This window comes from Anabrus simplex, chromosome 6 (genome assembly GCF_040414725.1).
Source record: "Anabrus simplex isolate iqAnaSimp1 chromosome 6, ASM4041472v1, whole genome shotgun sequence".
Lineage (NCBI taxonomy): Eukaryota > Metazoa > Arthropoda > Insecta > Orthoptera > Tettigoniidae > Anabrus > Anabrus simplex.
In genome coordinates, this window is record NC_090270.1 from 83,375,452 (window position 1) to 83,392,922 (window position 17,471).

The window sequence follows — 17,471 nt, forward strand, 5'->3', positions numbered from 1 at the left end:
TAAACAGAGTGTGGGTATGGTTTCTGTTGTTATTTTTGTTAAAAAGAAAACTGGTTGTAATCATAAAACAGAAAACCACTAACACTGGATGGAAAGATCATTGAGAGGATGTCAGAATTCTAACCAGGATGCTGGCTAACACAAGAATGGGATCTCAATGTAGAGGTCAAAACCAGAATCAGCATGCAAGAAATTGTATGCTTCTGAAATTAAAATATGTAACCGTGACTCCAAATTGAAGCTCGCTGATGTTACATAAAATCAATAAGGTGGATAATAAAAAATACTTAGTTGTGAAGCTCGCTGATGTATCGTGAAATGTTATGAGTTTTTGAGTTGCTGGTATTGTTTTACAGTATTGAAGGATGGACATTAAAGGCTTTGTTAATGAACTGATTGGAGACCTTTGAAATGTGCAAGTATTGCAGAATGTTCCAGATCCCATGGGTGGACTGCATCACCACTGAGGTGGTACTCCATCATGCCAAGAAATCATGCAAAGTTCTAACAATTCCAAAACACAGGAAAGCAGCCTATGACAAAGACAGCCTCATACAACTGATCACAGAATGCAAGGCAGAAGGGAAATGTATCATATCAGAACAGGTTTTTTGCTGCTCTGAACGTCCAGCTTGGTGACATTCTGTAGAACATTTTCTGAAAATTATCTCATAATTTCATAACTGATGGCAGTGCCAGATACAACATGGTTGTTCAGAAATTATTTAGTTCCTTGTCTTCTGGTGCCGTCTGCTCACAGAAGGTTGGTGACCACCACGGAGTAACTTTTCCTATTTTATGTTTCCTGTATCAGAGTTGCTGTAATGTGGATGTCCAACCACAGTCAGAGGTTTTGCATCCAGGATAATCTTCTTTGCCCTGTTTGTCTTGCCTTGTATGAGCAGTTGGGTCATGCTTTCCTTTGTTTTTGGGAGATCTAACCAAAACAGCAGGAAGCATTCTTTCTAAGATCTTCAATGCCTTGAAGGTGAGAAGTTCTGACCCCTTGTAGAATTAAGAGTGCTAGGTGAGATAAAAGTCATGAAAAACAAGAAAATAAAGAAATTCTTAGGGCTCACTAACTTAGTAGTACAGAGATTAGAAAAGAACAGATGTTGACAAAGGGATGCTGGGTAGGAAATATGAAAGGTTCCATTAGGTGGAAGCAATTCCAGACTCACCTAGAAGCAAGCCCCTGGGAGGAAATGTTTTTCTTTTTTTCTTGCTAGTTGCTTTATGTCGCACCAACAAACAAAGATAGGTTTTATGGTGACGATGGGACAGGAAATGGAAAGGAAGTGGCCGTGGCTTTAATTAAGGTACAGTCCCAGCATTTGCCTGGTGTGAAAATGGGAAACCAAGGAAAACCATCTTCAGGGCTGCTGACAGTGCGGTTCGAACCCATTATCTCCCGGATGCGAGCTCACGGCTGCGCGCTCCTAACCGCACGGCTAACTCGCCCGGTGGGAGGAAATGTAATGATGGGATTAAAAAGATTCTGAAACGTAGACCATGACATAAAACATAGTCTGGAAGGGCTGATGATTTTGAAACCGTCATATGTGAAGAATATCTAGCTACCTACTTTTCCACCACTAAAAGTATGAATAAGCTACTGCTACAAATCCAGTGGAATTCATATCTGTTTAGTTTTAACATTGCTAGCAAGGTCCTTTCCGACCCAAGCTGTTGGCAAATTTCCTCATTTCTTATTTTGTCCCTTCTGTCCTTATAGAGACAGGAGCAGAAGACATTTTTATAGGTTGAAGTCTACTATTTTCTGGTCCTGTAAAGGTAGCTATTTCAAGTCCATAGATCATGACTGGCACCAAACACTGTGCACTTGGTCTGGGTTTATGAGAGAGACCCTGTATATGTTTATAGAGTGTGACTTTTGAAGATTGGGAAAAAGACCGTTTCAGCAAAAGTAACATATGGAGCAGCAGAACTGTGAAGCAGTTTATATCTGATTGCTGATTTCTTATTTGATGGTGTTATCGGATGGGACATGGATGCCTAAATATTTAAATAATTAATAATGTCCATGACATTTTGACCAATTCTTATGTGGACTGTTTCAGTTTTCCTGCTTATCACTACACCATCTGTCTTGTTTCTTCTCATTCTTATCCCATCTTTCCTAACTCTGTCTTCCAGGGATCTAATTTTTCCTATATCTTGGATTCTGTCCACCACATCACCCTCTGCCAACAACATCATAAGCAAAAACAAGTGCATTCCTTTTCAAGTCTTTTTCCTTCACAGCATTGATTACCTCATCCATAACAGAAATGAAGAGGAGTATGGATAGATAAACTGCAATATGCCCCCCTCATTCCAATGAATGTGATATACTGATGAACATTGTAAATCAATATGATAAGCATGCAAGAATTATCATAAGAATCCTTTTATAAGAAAGATGACCAACATTTTAAAACAACTTGGTTACCTTTCAAAAGACGCACAAGGTGAGCTAATCTTGGTGCAACCAACAGTTTCTTCAATTTTTTGTCGAGATAATATCTACAAAGAGCATTAAGCGTATTGTGTGACATAGCACGAATGGCCATAGCAAGTCGCACAGCAGAGAGTGGTGCACCAAACACCTTAACAGCTGTAAGAAAGAAAGAAAATATCAGTTATGCCAAAGAAAATGTATTTCCCACATAAATACAAAGTTTAAAAAATAAAGAAATGAGACATTACCACACCTATGGAGTCCAGGCTGTCCTATTCTGAACAAACAAAATTAGTACAGCAATGATTTTTTTTTTTACAATTGACTTTACATCGCACCGACATAGGTAGGTGTTACGGCGATTATGGCGACAATGGGATAGGAAAGGACTAGAAGTGGGAAGGAAACTGTCATGGCCATAATTAAGGTACATTTGCCTGGTGAAAATAGGAAACCATGGAAAACCATCTTCAGAGCTGCCGACAGTGGGGTTCGAACCCACTATCTCCAGAATGCAAGCTCACAGCTGCGCATCCCTAACAGCACGGTCAACTCGCTTGGTGTGTACGGCAATGAGATTATGTGTAATAATAAAGTTTTTATTCTAATCCACCTGTTCAATACATTATAATGTTGTCACATTTAAAATATCTTCATTAATTGACAAGTTATTTGTGGGACATGTTTCGCTCCCTTACAGAGCATCATCAGCCAGATCTGAATCTCGAAGAATGGTTATGTTTGGAAACAATGACTCCAGAATTATTGAAACATTTTTCACGAACTTAAATCTACTGTATTAGAATATCATAAAATACATAAACCTTGATCATGCATTAATAACATGAGCTTAGTAGGAGATATGCATGAAAATTGTGGCTGAATGAGTTATTTTAAAATACTTAAAACAAGTAGCATGTTTACCATCTTTGAAATAGGTGAAATTCAATCTTAAGAACTAAATTTTAAAGTTTCCTTGTAATGAGATTTGGTAATTAAAAAAAAAAAGTTTTATATCCTTTAAGATTCAGATCTGGCTGATGATGCTCTGTAAGGGAGCGTAACATGTCCCACAAATAACTTGTCAATTAATGAAGATATTTTAAATGTGATAACATTATAATGTACTGAACAGGTGGATTAGAATAAAAACTTTGTTATTACAAATAACACATTTCAATACGGATTAAAACATGAGATTAGTCACTTGCAATGAGATTATGTCCACTGTTGTACTGAAATGCAATTTGGAAAGTAAACAGAGAGATGTCATGCTTTGTTCTAGAGAAGCTTTGTGTTCCAGACAAGTTTTGTGAAGAGTAACAAAGTTGCTTCAATTACAACTACGCAGTGGGTGAGGGCAGTGGAATTCATCCATGGTACCCTCTGTCTGCTACAAGAGGTGAGTGAGAAAGGGGAACATCTAGAGCCTCTTACCACAGGAGCATAGTTTGGGGACCATCCCTATCTGAGGTGGGTATTGTTTGCACTTACTTAGGCCAGGCCCCTTACTTTCAAATTTCCTATCCAATCCTTGGTCAACTCTTGTTCTCTACAGACACTGACAATATGAGGTTTGCGAGGCCTAGAGTGTCTTTCATTTTCACAGCCTTCGTGGCCGTTCTTTTTCTTTTGTTGATACCCTTATTCTTTGTTGATATTTGCTTTACGTCACACCAACAAAGATAGGTCTTACGGCGACAATGGGATAGGAAAGGCCTAGGAATGGGAAGGAAGCAGCCATGGCCTTAATTAAGGTACAGCCCGAACATTTGCCTGGTGTGAAAATGGGAAACCATGGAAAACGATCTTCAGGGCTGCCGACAGTGGGATTCAAACCCACTATCTCCCAGATGCAAGCTCACAGCTGTGCGCTCCTAATTGCACGGCACCCTTATTCTTTGATTCAAGATGGTCATATTGAAAATACTGAAAATATTTCATGAACTAGAATTTGTTATTATTGAAAAACCACTGACACCATTTCAATCAACAGAGCTTCATTTATTTTTCAGAATAATCTTCATGCCTGTGCACATATTTTTCACAATAATAGGGCCTCAGCTACTGTGTGCAGGCATTTTGATTTGATGCCATTTAGGCAGCTTGCACATTTATTTTGAAGTATTATTTTATTCTACTAAATGGCAGAGTAAACAGTATCTCTCTTGCGTGATATACGACTTAGTTTTAATTAATTTTGTCAGGTGAATACCAAATGTCACCAATGGTCTTTTACAGGTTGACATGATACAACATGGAGTGTCAAATGGACTTCATTCCATCTTTGTAAAATCTGTCTCTGAAGCATCCAAATCTCCAATCCTGGGATTTGGATGCAGACACTCTACCACTGATCCACTGGAAGAGGTATTTTTAACGCTTTTCTGCAAGCCTGAAACTACTCTTGTGGTAGAACTCTACTCCAGCAGCCAAAGACACTGACATACTGCTATATGTACTGTATGTCCTCCATCTACTCGTAGCACTGACCTTGCATCTATTCCACCTTCTATAGTTGTGAATGCAGTAGAGCCACACTTGTGGCTTAGATCCTTTCCAGCAAAACAAATATGACCTAGGCCACCATAGCTCAACAGGATAGAGCATATGATATGAAATCGGAAGGTTGTGAATTCAAATCCCACTGGTGTCCGGTTGGCCATTTTTGTTCTGTGCTTAACATCTCTTCGATATGTACAATACGTACTGAACATGATCTAATACATTGAAAATTTACTTTGAGTACAATCAGTACAATGCCTAGCCTTTGCGGATGACATTGTGATTATGTCAGAGTCAATACAGGAGGTACAGAACGAGATTATCCAGCTCCAGGAGCAAGCAAGGCAGGCTTACGGATCTCCTTTGAGAAGACATAGTACATGACCAACATCGAAACAGCACCCCGAGGGATGACAGTGGAGGGAGGAAGGATTCAGAAAGTAGAGAAATTTAAATATCTGGGAGAGTGGATAGATAACAACCTGTCAGAGAAAGAGGCACTGATATCGAGAATCAACAAAATGAACTTGGCATACAAGCTAAGTATGAACACCTATAACAAGAAGAAGATCTCAATCAATACAAAACTCAGACATTACCAGACAGTGATCCGTCCCGAAGCCTTATATGCAGCTGAATGTCTGAACCTGATAAAGGTAGGATTGGTCAAGAAGTTAGAACTGGTGGAGCGAAAAATTCTAAGGAAGATACTGGGAGCCCAAAGAACAGAGGATGGATCACACAGAAAGAAAGCAAACCAAGAACTGTACCCCAAGATAGAAAAGATCTCAGACACCATCCAGAAGAGGTAAGCCATGTTCTACATATCTACAGAATGGAAACAGGAAGAGTGACCAACCAGATAGTAAGGTTTTTTGAGACCAGGAAAACTGTGGTACGCTAGCATCAGAAAGTGAAGAAGGACCTGACAGAAATGGGAATACCAGGATCGGAAATAAGCAACAGGGAAACTTACAAGTCAAAAATAAAAAAACACAAAGAGTTTTCAAGAAAAAGTTAGTTTGCGGACCCAAACACCATGGACAGAAGAGAGAAGAAGGTTGCAGAGTGAAAGAATGAAGGATTACTGGGCGCAGATCAAAGCCCAGAAGCAGCTGAAATCGAATTAACGTGGTCCACAGTTGGCCAAAACGAAAGAAAGAAAGAAAGAAAGAAAGAAAGAAAGAAAGAAAAGAAAGAAAGAAAGAAAGAAGAATGCAGTCATGAAAATTAATATTCATGCAATAGGTTTATTCCTTTACTAGCTGTAGTACCAGTCTTGATGGGACAGTCATATAGCATGTGCAAAGTTATCTAACTCATATTCTAAATCATGTTCAAATTTTCATTGTCGATACAGACCGAAGACCACGCAGTTTTACACCCTAAGATAATCATGACTAAATCCATTGCCAGCTAATACGATTAAACAATATTTCCATCTTAGCATTGGTACATACTAAGGAACAAAGGTCTATATTCATGAATTCTATTATATAATATTTATTGCAGCCAATGGCCATATGTAAATTTTCTACTCTTTACTATATTCATGTAAGGACTTTTCTCTTTTGCTACACTTATTGAAGTGGTATCGTTCACATATTTTCTCACACAGTTTGCACACGCATTCGTCGCTTGGATCGTGATATATCTCTTTTACGCATAGCTTATGATGGAAACCATGTACTGCCAGCCTGTTGATAGCGCTGCGCATGATCTTATTTGGGCCCATCCAGTCTCTGTTTGTCATAGCATCCGTCACGTAGAACTCCGGCCAGATTTTTTCTCTTTTGCTTAACCTTAGATTTAGGTGAGCAGTGGCTTGGGGTGTCGATGGCACAGAAAGATATCTAAGGTCCTCGATAAGGAAAGGCTCCTGAGCTAGTTCATAAGCTAGTCTAGATGGAGATGTCTTAGAAATACCTAATATTCTTTTCAGAAAGGTAGCTTTCACTTTTTCAAGGGTAGTTATGTCAGATGTTGATAATTTGTCCCAGATTAAATCTATGCCATATGTCAGAATGGGTAGTATCTTTGCATGAAAAAGTTTCATTGCTGAGTCTATTGATATTTTGGTTGGGTCTTGTATAAGTAATAATAATAATAACTTAAATGTTTCCACCTTTTCAATACAATATATTCACAAATTTACAAAATTATACGGTACTAGTTTCGACCCATCTAGGGGTCATCATCAGCCGTATTGGAGCAAAGATCATTTGTGGCGAAATCCTAAGACAATATTATTTTAAAGAATAACAAGTGAAATGAGATGATATGGTAATAGTTAATAATACAAGGAATATACATAATAAGAGGTTTTTAACAAAGAATAAAGTATAAATGGGGTGTTGTAAAAATTATAATCATGGAAATCAGTAAGTTCTTGTATTGAAATGAAATATGGCTTAGGAAGAGGGCTTAAGGTGGGGCTGAAGGGTGCGGGAGAAAGTGTAATTGTCTTGGAAAAGTACCTTTGATTAAATTTAGGATTGAGTTTAGGTTGGCTGCATTATTGTTTCTGAGGAAAGTGATAAATAGATCGAAGAGTATGTTGGGTTTCTCTGAGATTTCATTGAGATTGTGACTGGCATTAAAGTATTGGTCTAGGTGTATGTAGTAATTTTCCATTATGTTCAGTAAAGGGCCCTTGTTTGCTAATATGAGGATGTCCATGTCTTGTTCAATATTGGTGAAATTATGGTTATAATCTTGCATGTGTTGGCCGATGGCTGAAAACTTGTTGTATTTTATTGCGTTAGTGTGCTCGTGGTATCTGATAATGAAGTTTCTCCCGGTTTGCCCGATGTAGGTTTTTTTACAGGTGGTACATTTGATCCTATAAACTCCTGATTTTAAAAAACTGCTGGTCTTGTTGATGTATGAAGTATTGTATAAAACATTCATGTTCTTATTGTTGGTTTTGAAGGCTATTTTAACGCCTTTTTTCTTAAAGATGTTGGTTAACTTGTAGATATCATTGTTGAACGTGAAGGTGGAAAATGTTAGAGGTTTGGTTATTTCTTTTTTGAGGGTAGTTTTTGGGCGATGTTTGTGTTTATTGATTATCCTTTCTATAAAATGATTGCTGAAGCCGTTGAATTTTGCGATTCCGCGGATTGTGTTGAGTTCGTTTTTTAGATCTTTATTGGACATAGGTATGCTGAAGGCTCGGTGAACTAGGCTGTTGTATGTGGCTCGTTTGTGGGACTGGGGGTGCACTGAATCTTGGCGAATGGTGGAGGCTGTTTGAGTGGGTTTTCTGAAAATTTTATAACTGAAAGAATCTGAGTTTCTAGTGATGGTTAAATCTAGAAAGTTGATTTTTTGATTTGATTCGGATTCTAGTGTGAATTTGATATGAGGATCAATATTGTTGAGTCTTAAGAGGGTGGTGGGTGCGTTAATTGATTTCTCATTCATGATTACAAAGACATCGTCGACATATCTGGCCCAAAAGAGAATGTTTTCGAATTCGTTGTCAATTTTGGTGTATTCGAGGAAGTCCAGGTATATTTCTGCTAAGATACCTGAGGCCGGTGACCCCATTGCCAAACCATTTTGTTGATATATGACATTATCAAAAGTGAAGAAGTTATTGTCGATGACAAGTTTTAATATTGTGATAAAGTCTTGTATCTCTAGTTTGCTTAAGTGGCTGTTTTTGTTTAAATTGTTTATAATTATCGGAATTAATTTTGATACTTGTATGCTTGGGTACATGTTTACAATATCGAAAGAGTGGATGGAGTGATCCGGTTGCAAATTGAACTTGTTTAGTTTTTCTACTAGCTCAGATGTGTTTTTAATAGACTTTTTGGATAAGAATTGATAATTTTTTCTTAAGAAACATTGGATGAATTGTGATATTCTGTATAAGGGGCTCGGTCTATAGTTGATAATTGGCCGGATGGGAATTCCGGTTTTGTGAATTTTGGGAAGAGCTTTAGCAGTGGGGAGTCCTGGGTTCATATGTATGAGTTTGGATTTTTCCTGTTCGGTAAATAAAAATGAAGTGTTTTTAAGAGTTTGTTTAAGTAGTTTTTGAATTTTTTGGGTGGGGTCTTTTTTGATTATGGAAAATGAGCTGTCTGTGAAAAAGTTTTTTGTTTTTTCAATATATACTTTTTTATCCATGATAACTGTTGCATTGCCTTTGTCAGCTTTGGTTATGATGAGTTCGTTGTCTTTAATTTTCTTCTTGAGGGCGTATATGCGCTTTTGTTCAGCAATTTTTTCTTTATTATTGAGGTTATTTGCGGGGTTGGTTAAATTGTGGAGGATATCAGTCAGTTTCCTTTTAACATCGGTTCTAACCTCATCTTGCGTGTCTTCCGGTATTTTGCTGATGGCTAGCTCTGATTCTGTGATCATAGTAGCGGCTATGTTGAGGCTGTTCAAGTTTGGCCAGTTGTGTTTCGGTCCTTTGGATAAAGTTAAGTGTTCACTTTCACTTAAGGGCGTGTTAGATAGATTTATAACAGCTGGATGAAACTGCGTACGAACGAACGTGTTACTATTGGAGTTTCTAGTTTGTTGGTTATGTAGTTGGCAGTTTTTTAGCCTGTTGAGTTTATTCTCCAAATTTGACTGTTTTTTGGCTAGTTCGTAGAATAATTTGTTCTCTACTTCTTGATAGAATAGTGTCCATTGTGCGTTTGAAAGTAGTTTAGTCGCTGCGAGGTGAGTGTCGTATAATTTCTGATTCAAAAAATATTTCTTCCTGTACAAGAATTTAATTTCGTCTCTTAACCATATTTTGTTTGTTTTGTTTTGAGTTTTGATGGTTTGAGGTGAAGTCCGATGTTTCTTTTTATTGCTTCTTAGAAAATTAGGTGTCAAGTTAAGTGATATACATTGCTTTAGGAAATCGATGTCTTTGCGTAATTTGGCTATCTTTAATTTTAGGCCTAGATATTGAAAGGCTTTCTGTTTTGCCTGGTAAGCTACATCATTGATGGTTATGAATTTCATGTTTTTGGTCCGTATTGAACAATATATAAGTAATAATAATAATAACTTAAATGTTTCCACCTTTTCAATACAATATATTCACAAATTTACAAAATTATACGGTACTAGTTTCGACCCATCTAGGGGTCATCATCAGCCGTATTGGAGCAAAGATCATTTGTGGCGAAATCCTAAGACAATATTATTTTAAAGAATAACAAGTGAAATGAGATGATATGGTAATAGTTAATAATACAAGGAATATACATAATAAGAGGTTTTTAACAAAGAATAAAGTATAAATGGGGTGTTGTAAAAATTATAATCATGGAAATCAGTAAGTTCTTGTATTGAAATGAAATATGGCTTAGGAAGAGGGCTTAAGGTGGGGCTGAAGGGTGCGGGAGAAAGTGTAATTGTCTTGGAAAAGTACCTTTGATTAAATTTAGGATTGAGTTTAGGTTGGCTGCATTATTGTTTCTGAGGAAAGTGATAAATAGATCGAAGAGTATGTTGGGTTTCTCTGAGATTTCATTGAGATTGTGACTGGCATTAAAGTATTGGTCTAGGTGTATGTAGTAATTTTCCATTATGTTCAGTAAAGGGCCCTTGTTTGCTAATATGAGGATGTCCATGTCTTGTTCAATATTGGTGAAATTATGGTTATAATCTTGCATGTGTTGGCCGATGGCTGAAAACTTGTTGTATTTTATTGCGTTAGTGTGCTCGTGGTATCTGATAATGAAGTTTCTCCCGGTTTGCCCGATGTAGGTTTTTTTACAGGTGGTACATTTGATCCTATAAACTCCTGATTTTAAAAAACTGCTGGTCTTGTTGATGTATGAAGTATTGTATAAAACATTCATGTTCTTATTGTTGGTTTTGAAGGCTATTTTAACGCCTTTTTTCTTAAAGATGTTGGTTAACTTGTAGATATCATTGTTGAACGTGAAGGTGGAAAATGTTAGAGGTTTGGTTATTTCTTTTTTGAGGGTAGTTTTTGGGCGATGTTTGTGTTTATTGATTATCCTTTCTATAAAATGATTGCTGAAGCCGTTGAATTTTGCGATTCCGCGGATCAATAATAAAGAAAAAATTGCAGAACAAAAGCGCATATACGCCCTCAAGAAGAAAATTAAAGACAACGAACTCATCATAACCAAAGCTGACAAAGGCAATGCAACAGTTATCATGGATAAAAAAGTATATATTGAAAAAACAAAAAACTTTTTCACAGACAGCTCATTTTCCATAATCAAAAAAGACCCCACCCAAAAAATTCAAAAACTACTTAAACAAACTCTTAAAAACACTTCATTTTTATTTACCGAACAGGAAAAATCCAAACTCATACATATGAACCCAGGACTCCCCACTGCTAAAGCTCTTCCCAAAATTCACAAAACCGGAATTCCCATCCGGCCAATTATCAACTATAGACCGAGCCACTTATACAGAATATCACAATTCATCCAATGTTTCTTAAGAAAAAATTATCAATTCTTATCCAAAAAGTCTATTAAAAACACATCTGAGCTAGTAGAAAAACTAAACAAGTTCAATTTGCAACCGGATCACTCCATCCACTCTTTCGATATTGTAAACATGTACCCAAGCATACAAGTATCAAAATTAATTCCGATAATTATAAACAATTTAAACAAAAACAGCCACTTAAGCAAACTAGAGATACAAGACTTTATCACAATATTAAAACTTGTCATCGACAATAACTTCTTCACTTTTGATAATGTCATATATCAACAAAATGGTTTGGCAATGGGGTCACCGGCCTCAGGTATCTTAGCAGAAATATACCTGGACTTCCTCGAATACACCAAAATTGACAACGAATTCGAAAACATTCTCTTTTGGGCCAGATATGTCGACGATGTCTTTGTAATCATGAATGAGAAATCAATTAACGCACCCACCACCCTCTTAAGACTCAACAATATTGATCCTCATATCAAATTCACACTAGAATCCGAATCAAATCAAAAAATCAACTTTCTAGATTTAACCATCACTAGAAACTCAGATTCTTTCAGTTATAAAATTTTCAGAAAACCCACTCAAACAGCCTCCACCATTCGCCAAGATTCAGTGCACCCCCAGTCCCACAAACGAGCCACATACAACAGCCTAGTTCACCGAGCCTTCAGCATACCTATGTCCAATAAAGATCTAAAAAACGAACTCAACACAATCCGCGGAATCGCAAAATTCAACGGCTTCAGCAATCATTTTATAGAAAGGATAATCAATAAACACAAACATCGCCCAAAAACTACCCTCAAAAAAGAAATAACCAAACCTCTAACATTTTCCACCTTCACATTCAACAATGATATCTACAAGTTAACCAACATCTTTAAGAAAAAAGGCGTTAAAATAGCCTTCAAAACCAACAATAAGAACATGAATGTTTTATACAATACTTCATACATCAACAAGACCAGCAGTTTTTTAAAATCAGGAGTTTATAGGATCAAATGTACCACCTGTAAAAAAACCTACATCGGGCAAACCGGGAGAAACTTCATTATCAGATACCACGAGCACACTAACGCAATAAAATACAACAAGTTTTCAGCCATCGGCCAACACATGCAAGATTATAACCATAATTTCACCAATATTGAACAAGACATGGACATCCTCATATTAGCAAACAAGGGCCCTTTACTGAACATAATGGAAAATTACTACATACACCTAGACCAATACTTTAATGCCAGTCACAATCTCAATGAAATCTCAGAGAAACCCAACATACTCTTCGATCTATTTATCACTTTCCTCAGAAACAATAATGCAGCCAACCTAAACTCAATCCTAAATTTAATCAAAGGTACTTTTCCAAGACAATTACACTTTCTCCCGCACCCTTCAGCCCCACCTTAAGCCCTCTTCCTAAGCCATATTTCATTTCAATACAAGAACTTACTGATTTCCATGATTATAATTTTTACAACACCCCATTTATACTTTATTCTTTGTTAAAAACCTCTTATTATGTATATTCCTTGTATTATTAACTATTACCATATCATCTCATTTCACTTGTTATTCTTTAAAATAATATTGTCTTAGGATTTCGCCACAAATGATCTTTGCTCCAATACGGCTGATGATGACCCCTAGATGGGTCGAAACTAGTACCGTATAATTTTGTAAATTTGTGAATATATTGTATTGAAAAGGTGGAAACATTTAAGTTATTATTATTATTACTTATATATTGTTCAATACGGACCAAAAACATGAAATTCATAACCATCAATGATGTAGCTTACCAGGCAAAACAGAAAGCCTTTCAATATCTAGGCCTAAAATTAAAGATAGCCAAATTACGCAAAGACATCGATTTCCTAAAGCAATGTATATCACTTAACTTGACACCTAATTTTCTAAGAAGCAATAAAAAGAAACATCGGACTTCACCTCAAACCATCAAAACTCAAAACAAAACAAACAAAATATGGTTAAGAGACGAAATTAAATTCTTGTACAGGAAGAAATATTTTTTGAATCAGAAATTATACGAAACTCACCTCGCAGCGACTAAACTACTTTCAAACGCACAATGGACACTATTCTATCAAGAAGTAGAGAACAAATTATTCTACGAACTAGCCAAAAAACAGTCAAATTTGGAGAATAAACTCAACAGGCTAAAAAACTGCCAACTACATAACCAACAAACTAGAAACTCCAATAGTAACACGTTCGTTCGTACGCAGTTTCATCCAGCTGTTATAAATCTATCTAACACGCCCTTAAGTGAAAGTGAACACTTAACTTTATCCAAAGGACCGAAACACAACTGGCCAAACTTGAACAGCCTCAACATAGCCGCTACTATGATCACAGAATCAGAGCTAGCCATCAGCAAAATACCGGAAGACACGCAAGATGAGGTTAGAACCGATGTTAAAAGGAAACTGACTGATATCCTCCACAATTTAACCAACCCCGCAAATAACCTCAATAATAAAGAAAAAATTGGTGAACAAAAGCGCATATACGCCCTCAAGAAGAAAATTAAAGACAACGAACTCATCATAACCAAAGCTGACAAAGGCAATGCAACAGTTATCATGGATAAAAAAGTATATATTGAAAAAACAAAAAACTTTTTCACAGACAGCTCATTTTCCATAATCAAAAAAGACCCCACCCAAAAAATTCAAAAACTACTTAAACAAACTCTTAAAAACACTTCATTTTTATTTACCGAACAGAAAAATCCAAACTCATACATATGAACCCAGGACTCCCCACTGCTAAAGCTCTTCCCAAAATTCACAAAACCGGAATTCCCATCCGGCCAATTATCAACTATAGACCGAGCCCCTTATACAGAATATCACAATTCATCCAATGTTTCTTAAGAAAAAATTATCAATTCTTATCCAAAAAGTCTATTAAAAACACATCTGAGCTAGTAGAAAAACTAAACAAGTTCAATTTGCAACCGGATCACTCCATCCACTCTTTCGATATTGTAAACATGTACCCAAGCATACAAGTATCAAAATTAATTCCGATAATTATAAACAATTTAAACAAAAACAGCCACTTAAGCAAACTAGAGATACAAGACTTTATCACAATATTAAAACTTGTCATCGACAATAACTTCTTCACTTTTGATAATGTCATATATCAACAAAATGGTTTGGCAATGGGGTCACCGGCCTCAGGTATCTTAGCAGAAATATACCTGGACTTCCTCGAATACACCAAAATTGACAACGAATTCGAAAACATTCTCTTTTGGGCCAGATATGTCGACGATGTCTTTGTAATCATGAATGAGAAATCAATTAACGCACCCACCACCCTCTTAAGACTCAACAATATTGATCCTCATATCAAATTCACACTAGAATCCGAATCAAATCAAAAAATCAACTTTCTAGATTTAACCATCACTAGAAACTCAGATTCTTTCAGTTATAAAATTTTCAGAAAACCCACTCAAACAGCCTCCACCATTCGCCAAGATTCAGTGCACCCCCAGTCCCACAAACGAGCCACATACAACAGCCTAGTTCACCGAGCCTTCAGCATACCTATGTCCAATAAAGATCTAAAAAACGAACTCAACACAATCCGCGGAATCGCAAAATTCAACGGCTTCAGCAATCATTTTATAGAAAGGATAATCAATAAACACAAACATCGCCCAAAAACTACCCTCAAAAAAGAAATAACCAAACCTCTAACATTTTCCACCTTCACGTTCAACAATGATATCTACAAGTTAACCAACATCTTTAAGAAAAAAGGCGTTAAAATAGCCTTCAAAACCAACAATAAGAACATGAATGTTTTATACAATACTTCATACATCAACAAGACCAGCAGTTTTTTAAAATCAGGAGTTTATAGGATCAAATGTACCACCTGTAAAAAAACCTACATCGGGCAAACCGGGAGAAACTTCATTATCAGATACCACGAGCACACTAACGCAATAAAATACAACAAGTTTTCAGCCATCGGCCAACACATGCAAGATTATAACCATAATTTCACCAATATTGAACAAGACATGGACATCCTCATATTAGCAAACAAGGGCCCTTTACTGAACATAATGGAAAATTACTACATACACCTAGACCAATACTTTAATGCCAGTCACAATCTCAATGAAATCTCAGAGAAACCCAACATACTCTTCGATCTATTTATCACTTTCCTCAGAAACAATAATGCAGCCAACCTAAACTCAATCCTAAATTTAATCAAAGGTACTTTTCCAAGACAATTACACTTTCTCCCGCACCCTTCAGCCCCACCTTAAGCCCTCTTCCTAAGCCATATTTCATTTCAATACAAGAACTTACTGATTTCCATGATTATAATTTTTACAACACCCCATTTATACTTTATTCTTTGTTAAAAACCTCTTATTATGTATATTCCTTGTATTATTAACTATTACCATATCATCTCATTTCACTTGTTATTCTTTAAAATAATATTGTCTTAGGATTTCGCCACAAATGATCTTTGCTCCAATACGGCTGATGATGACCCCTAGATGGGTCGAAACTAGTACCGTATAATTTTGTAAATTTGTGAATATATTGTATTGAAAAGGTGGAAACATTTAAGTTATTATTATTATTACTTATATATTGTTCAATACGGACCAAAAACATGAAATTCATAACCATCAATGATGTAGCTTACCAGGCAAAACAGAAAGCCTTTCAATATCTAGGCCTAAAATTAAAGATAGCCAAATTACGCAAAGACATCGATTTCCTAAAGCAATGTATATCACTTAACTTGACACCTAATTTTCTAAGAAGCAATAAAAAGAAACATCGGACTTCACCTCAAACCATCAAAACTCAAAACAAAACAAACAAAATATGGTTAAGAGACGAAATTAAATTCTTGTACAGGAAGAAATATTTTTTGAATCAGAAATTATACGACACTCACCTCGCAGCGACTAAACTACTTTCAAACGCACAATGGACACTATTCTATCAAGAAGTAGAGAACAAATTATTCTATGAACTAGCCAAAAAACAGTCAAATTTGGAGAATAAACTCAACAGGCTAAAAAACTGCCAACTACATAACCAACAAACTAGAAACTCCAATAGTAACACGTTCGTTCGTACGCAGTTTCATCCAGCTGTTATAAATCTATCTAACACGCCCTTAAGTGAAAGTGAACACTTAACTTTATCCAAAGGACCGAAACACAACTGGCCAAACTTGAACAGCCTCAACAGAGCCGCTACTATGATCACAGAATCAGAGCTAGCCATCAGCAAAATACCGGAAGACACGCAAGATGAGGTTAGAACCGATGTTAAAAGGAAACTGACTGATATCCTCCACAATTTAACCAACCCCGCAAATAACCTCAATAATAAAGAAAAAATTGGTGAACAAAAGCGCATATACGCCCTCAAGAAGAAAATTAAAGACAACGAACTCATCATAACCAAAGCTGACAAAGGCAATGCAACAGTTATCATGGATAAAAAAGTATATATTGAAAAAACAAAAAACTTTTTCACAGACAGCTCATTTTCCATAATCAAAAAAGACCCCACCCAAAAAATTCAAAAACTACTTAAACAAACTCTTAAAAACACTTCATTTTTATTTACCGAACAGGAAAAATCCAAACTCATACATATGAACCCAGGACTCCCCACTGCTAAAGCTCTTCCCAAAATTCACAAAACCGGAATTCCCATCCGGCCAATTATCAACTATAGACCGAGCCCCTTATACAGAATATCACAATTCATCCAATGTTTCTTAAGAAAAAATTACCATTTCTTATCCAAAAAGTCTATTAAAAACACATCTGAGCTAGTAGAAAAACTAAACAAGTTCAATTTGCAACCGGATCACTCCATCCACTCTTTCGATATTGTAAACATGTACCCAAGCATACAAGTATCAAAATTAATTCCGATAATTATAAACAATTTAAACAAAAACAGCCACTTAAGCAAACTAGAGATACAAGACTTTATCACAATATTAAAACTTGTCATCG

The 17,471-nt window shown here is 36.3% G+C and overlaps 1 protein-coding gene across 1 annotated transcript in view; it reads right to left on the reverse strand.

Annotated features, from left to right (window-relative positions):
* The window catches only part of LOC136875492 (sorting nexin-14), a 137,196-nt gene that overhangs the window by 6,557 nt on the left and 113,168 nt on the right, over positions 1–17,471 (reverse strand). Inside the window, exon 16 of the mRNA XM_067149037.2 lies at positions 2,453–2,617. Within this exon, the coding sequence (XP_067005138.2) occupies positions 2,453–2,617 (165 nt within the window). The remainder of the gene's footprint in view (positions 1–2,452; positions 2,618–17,471) is intronic.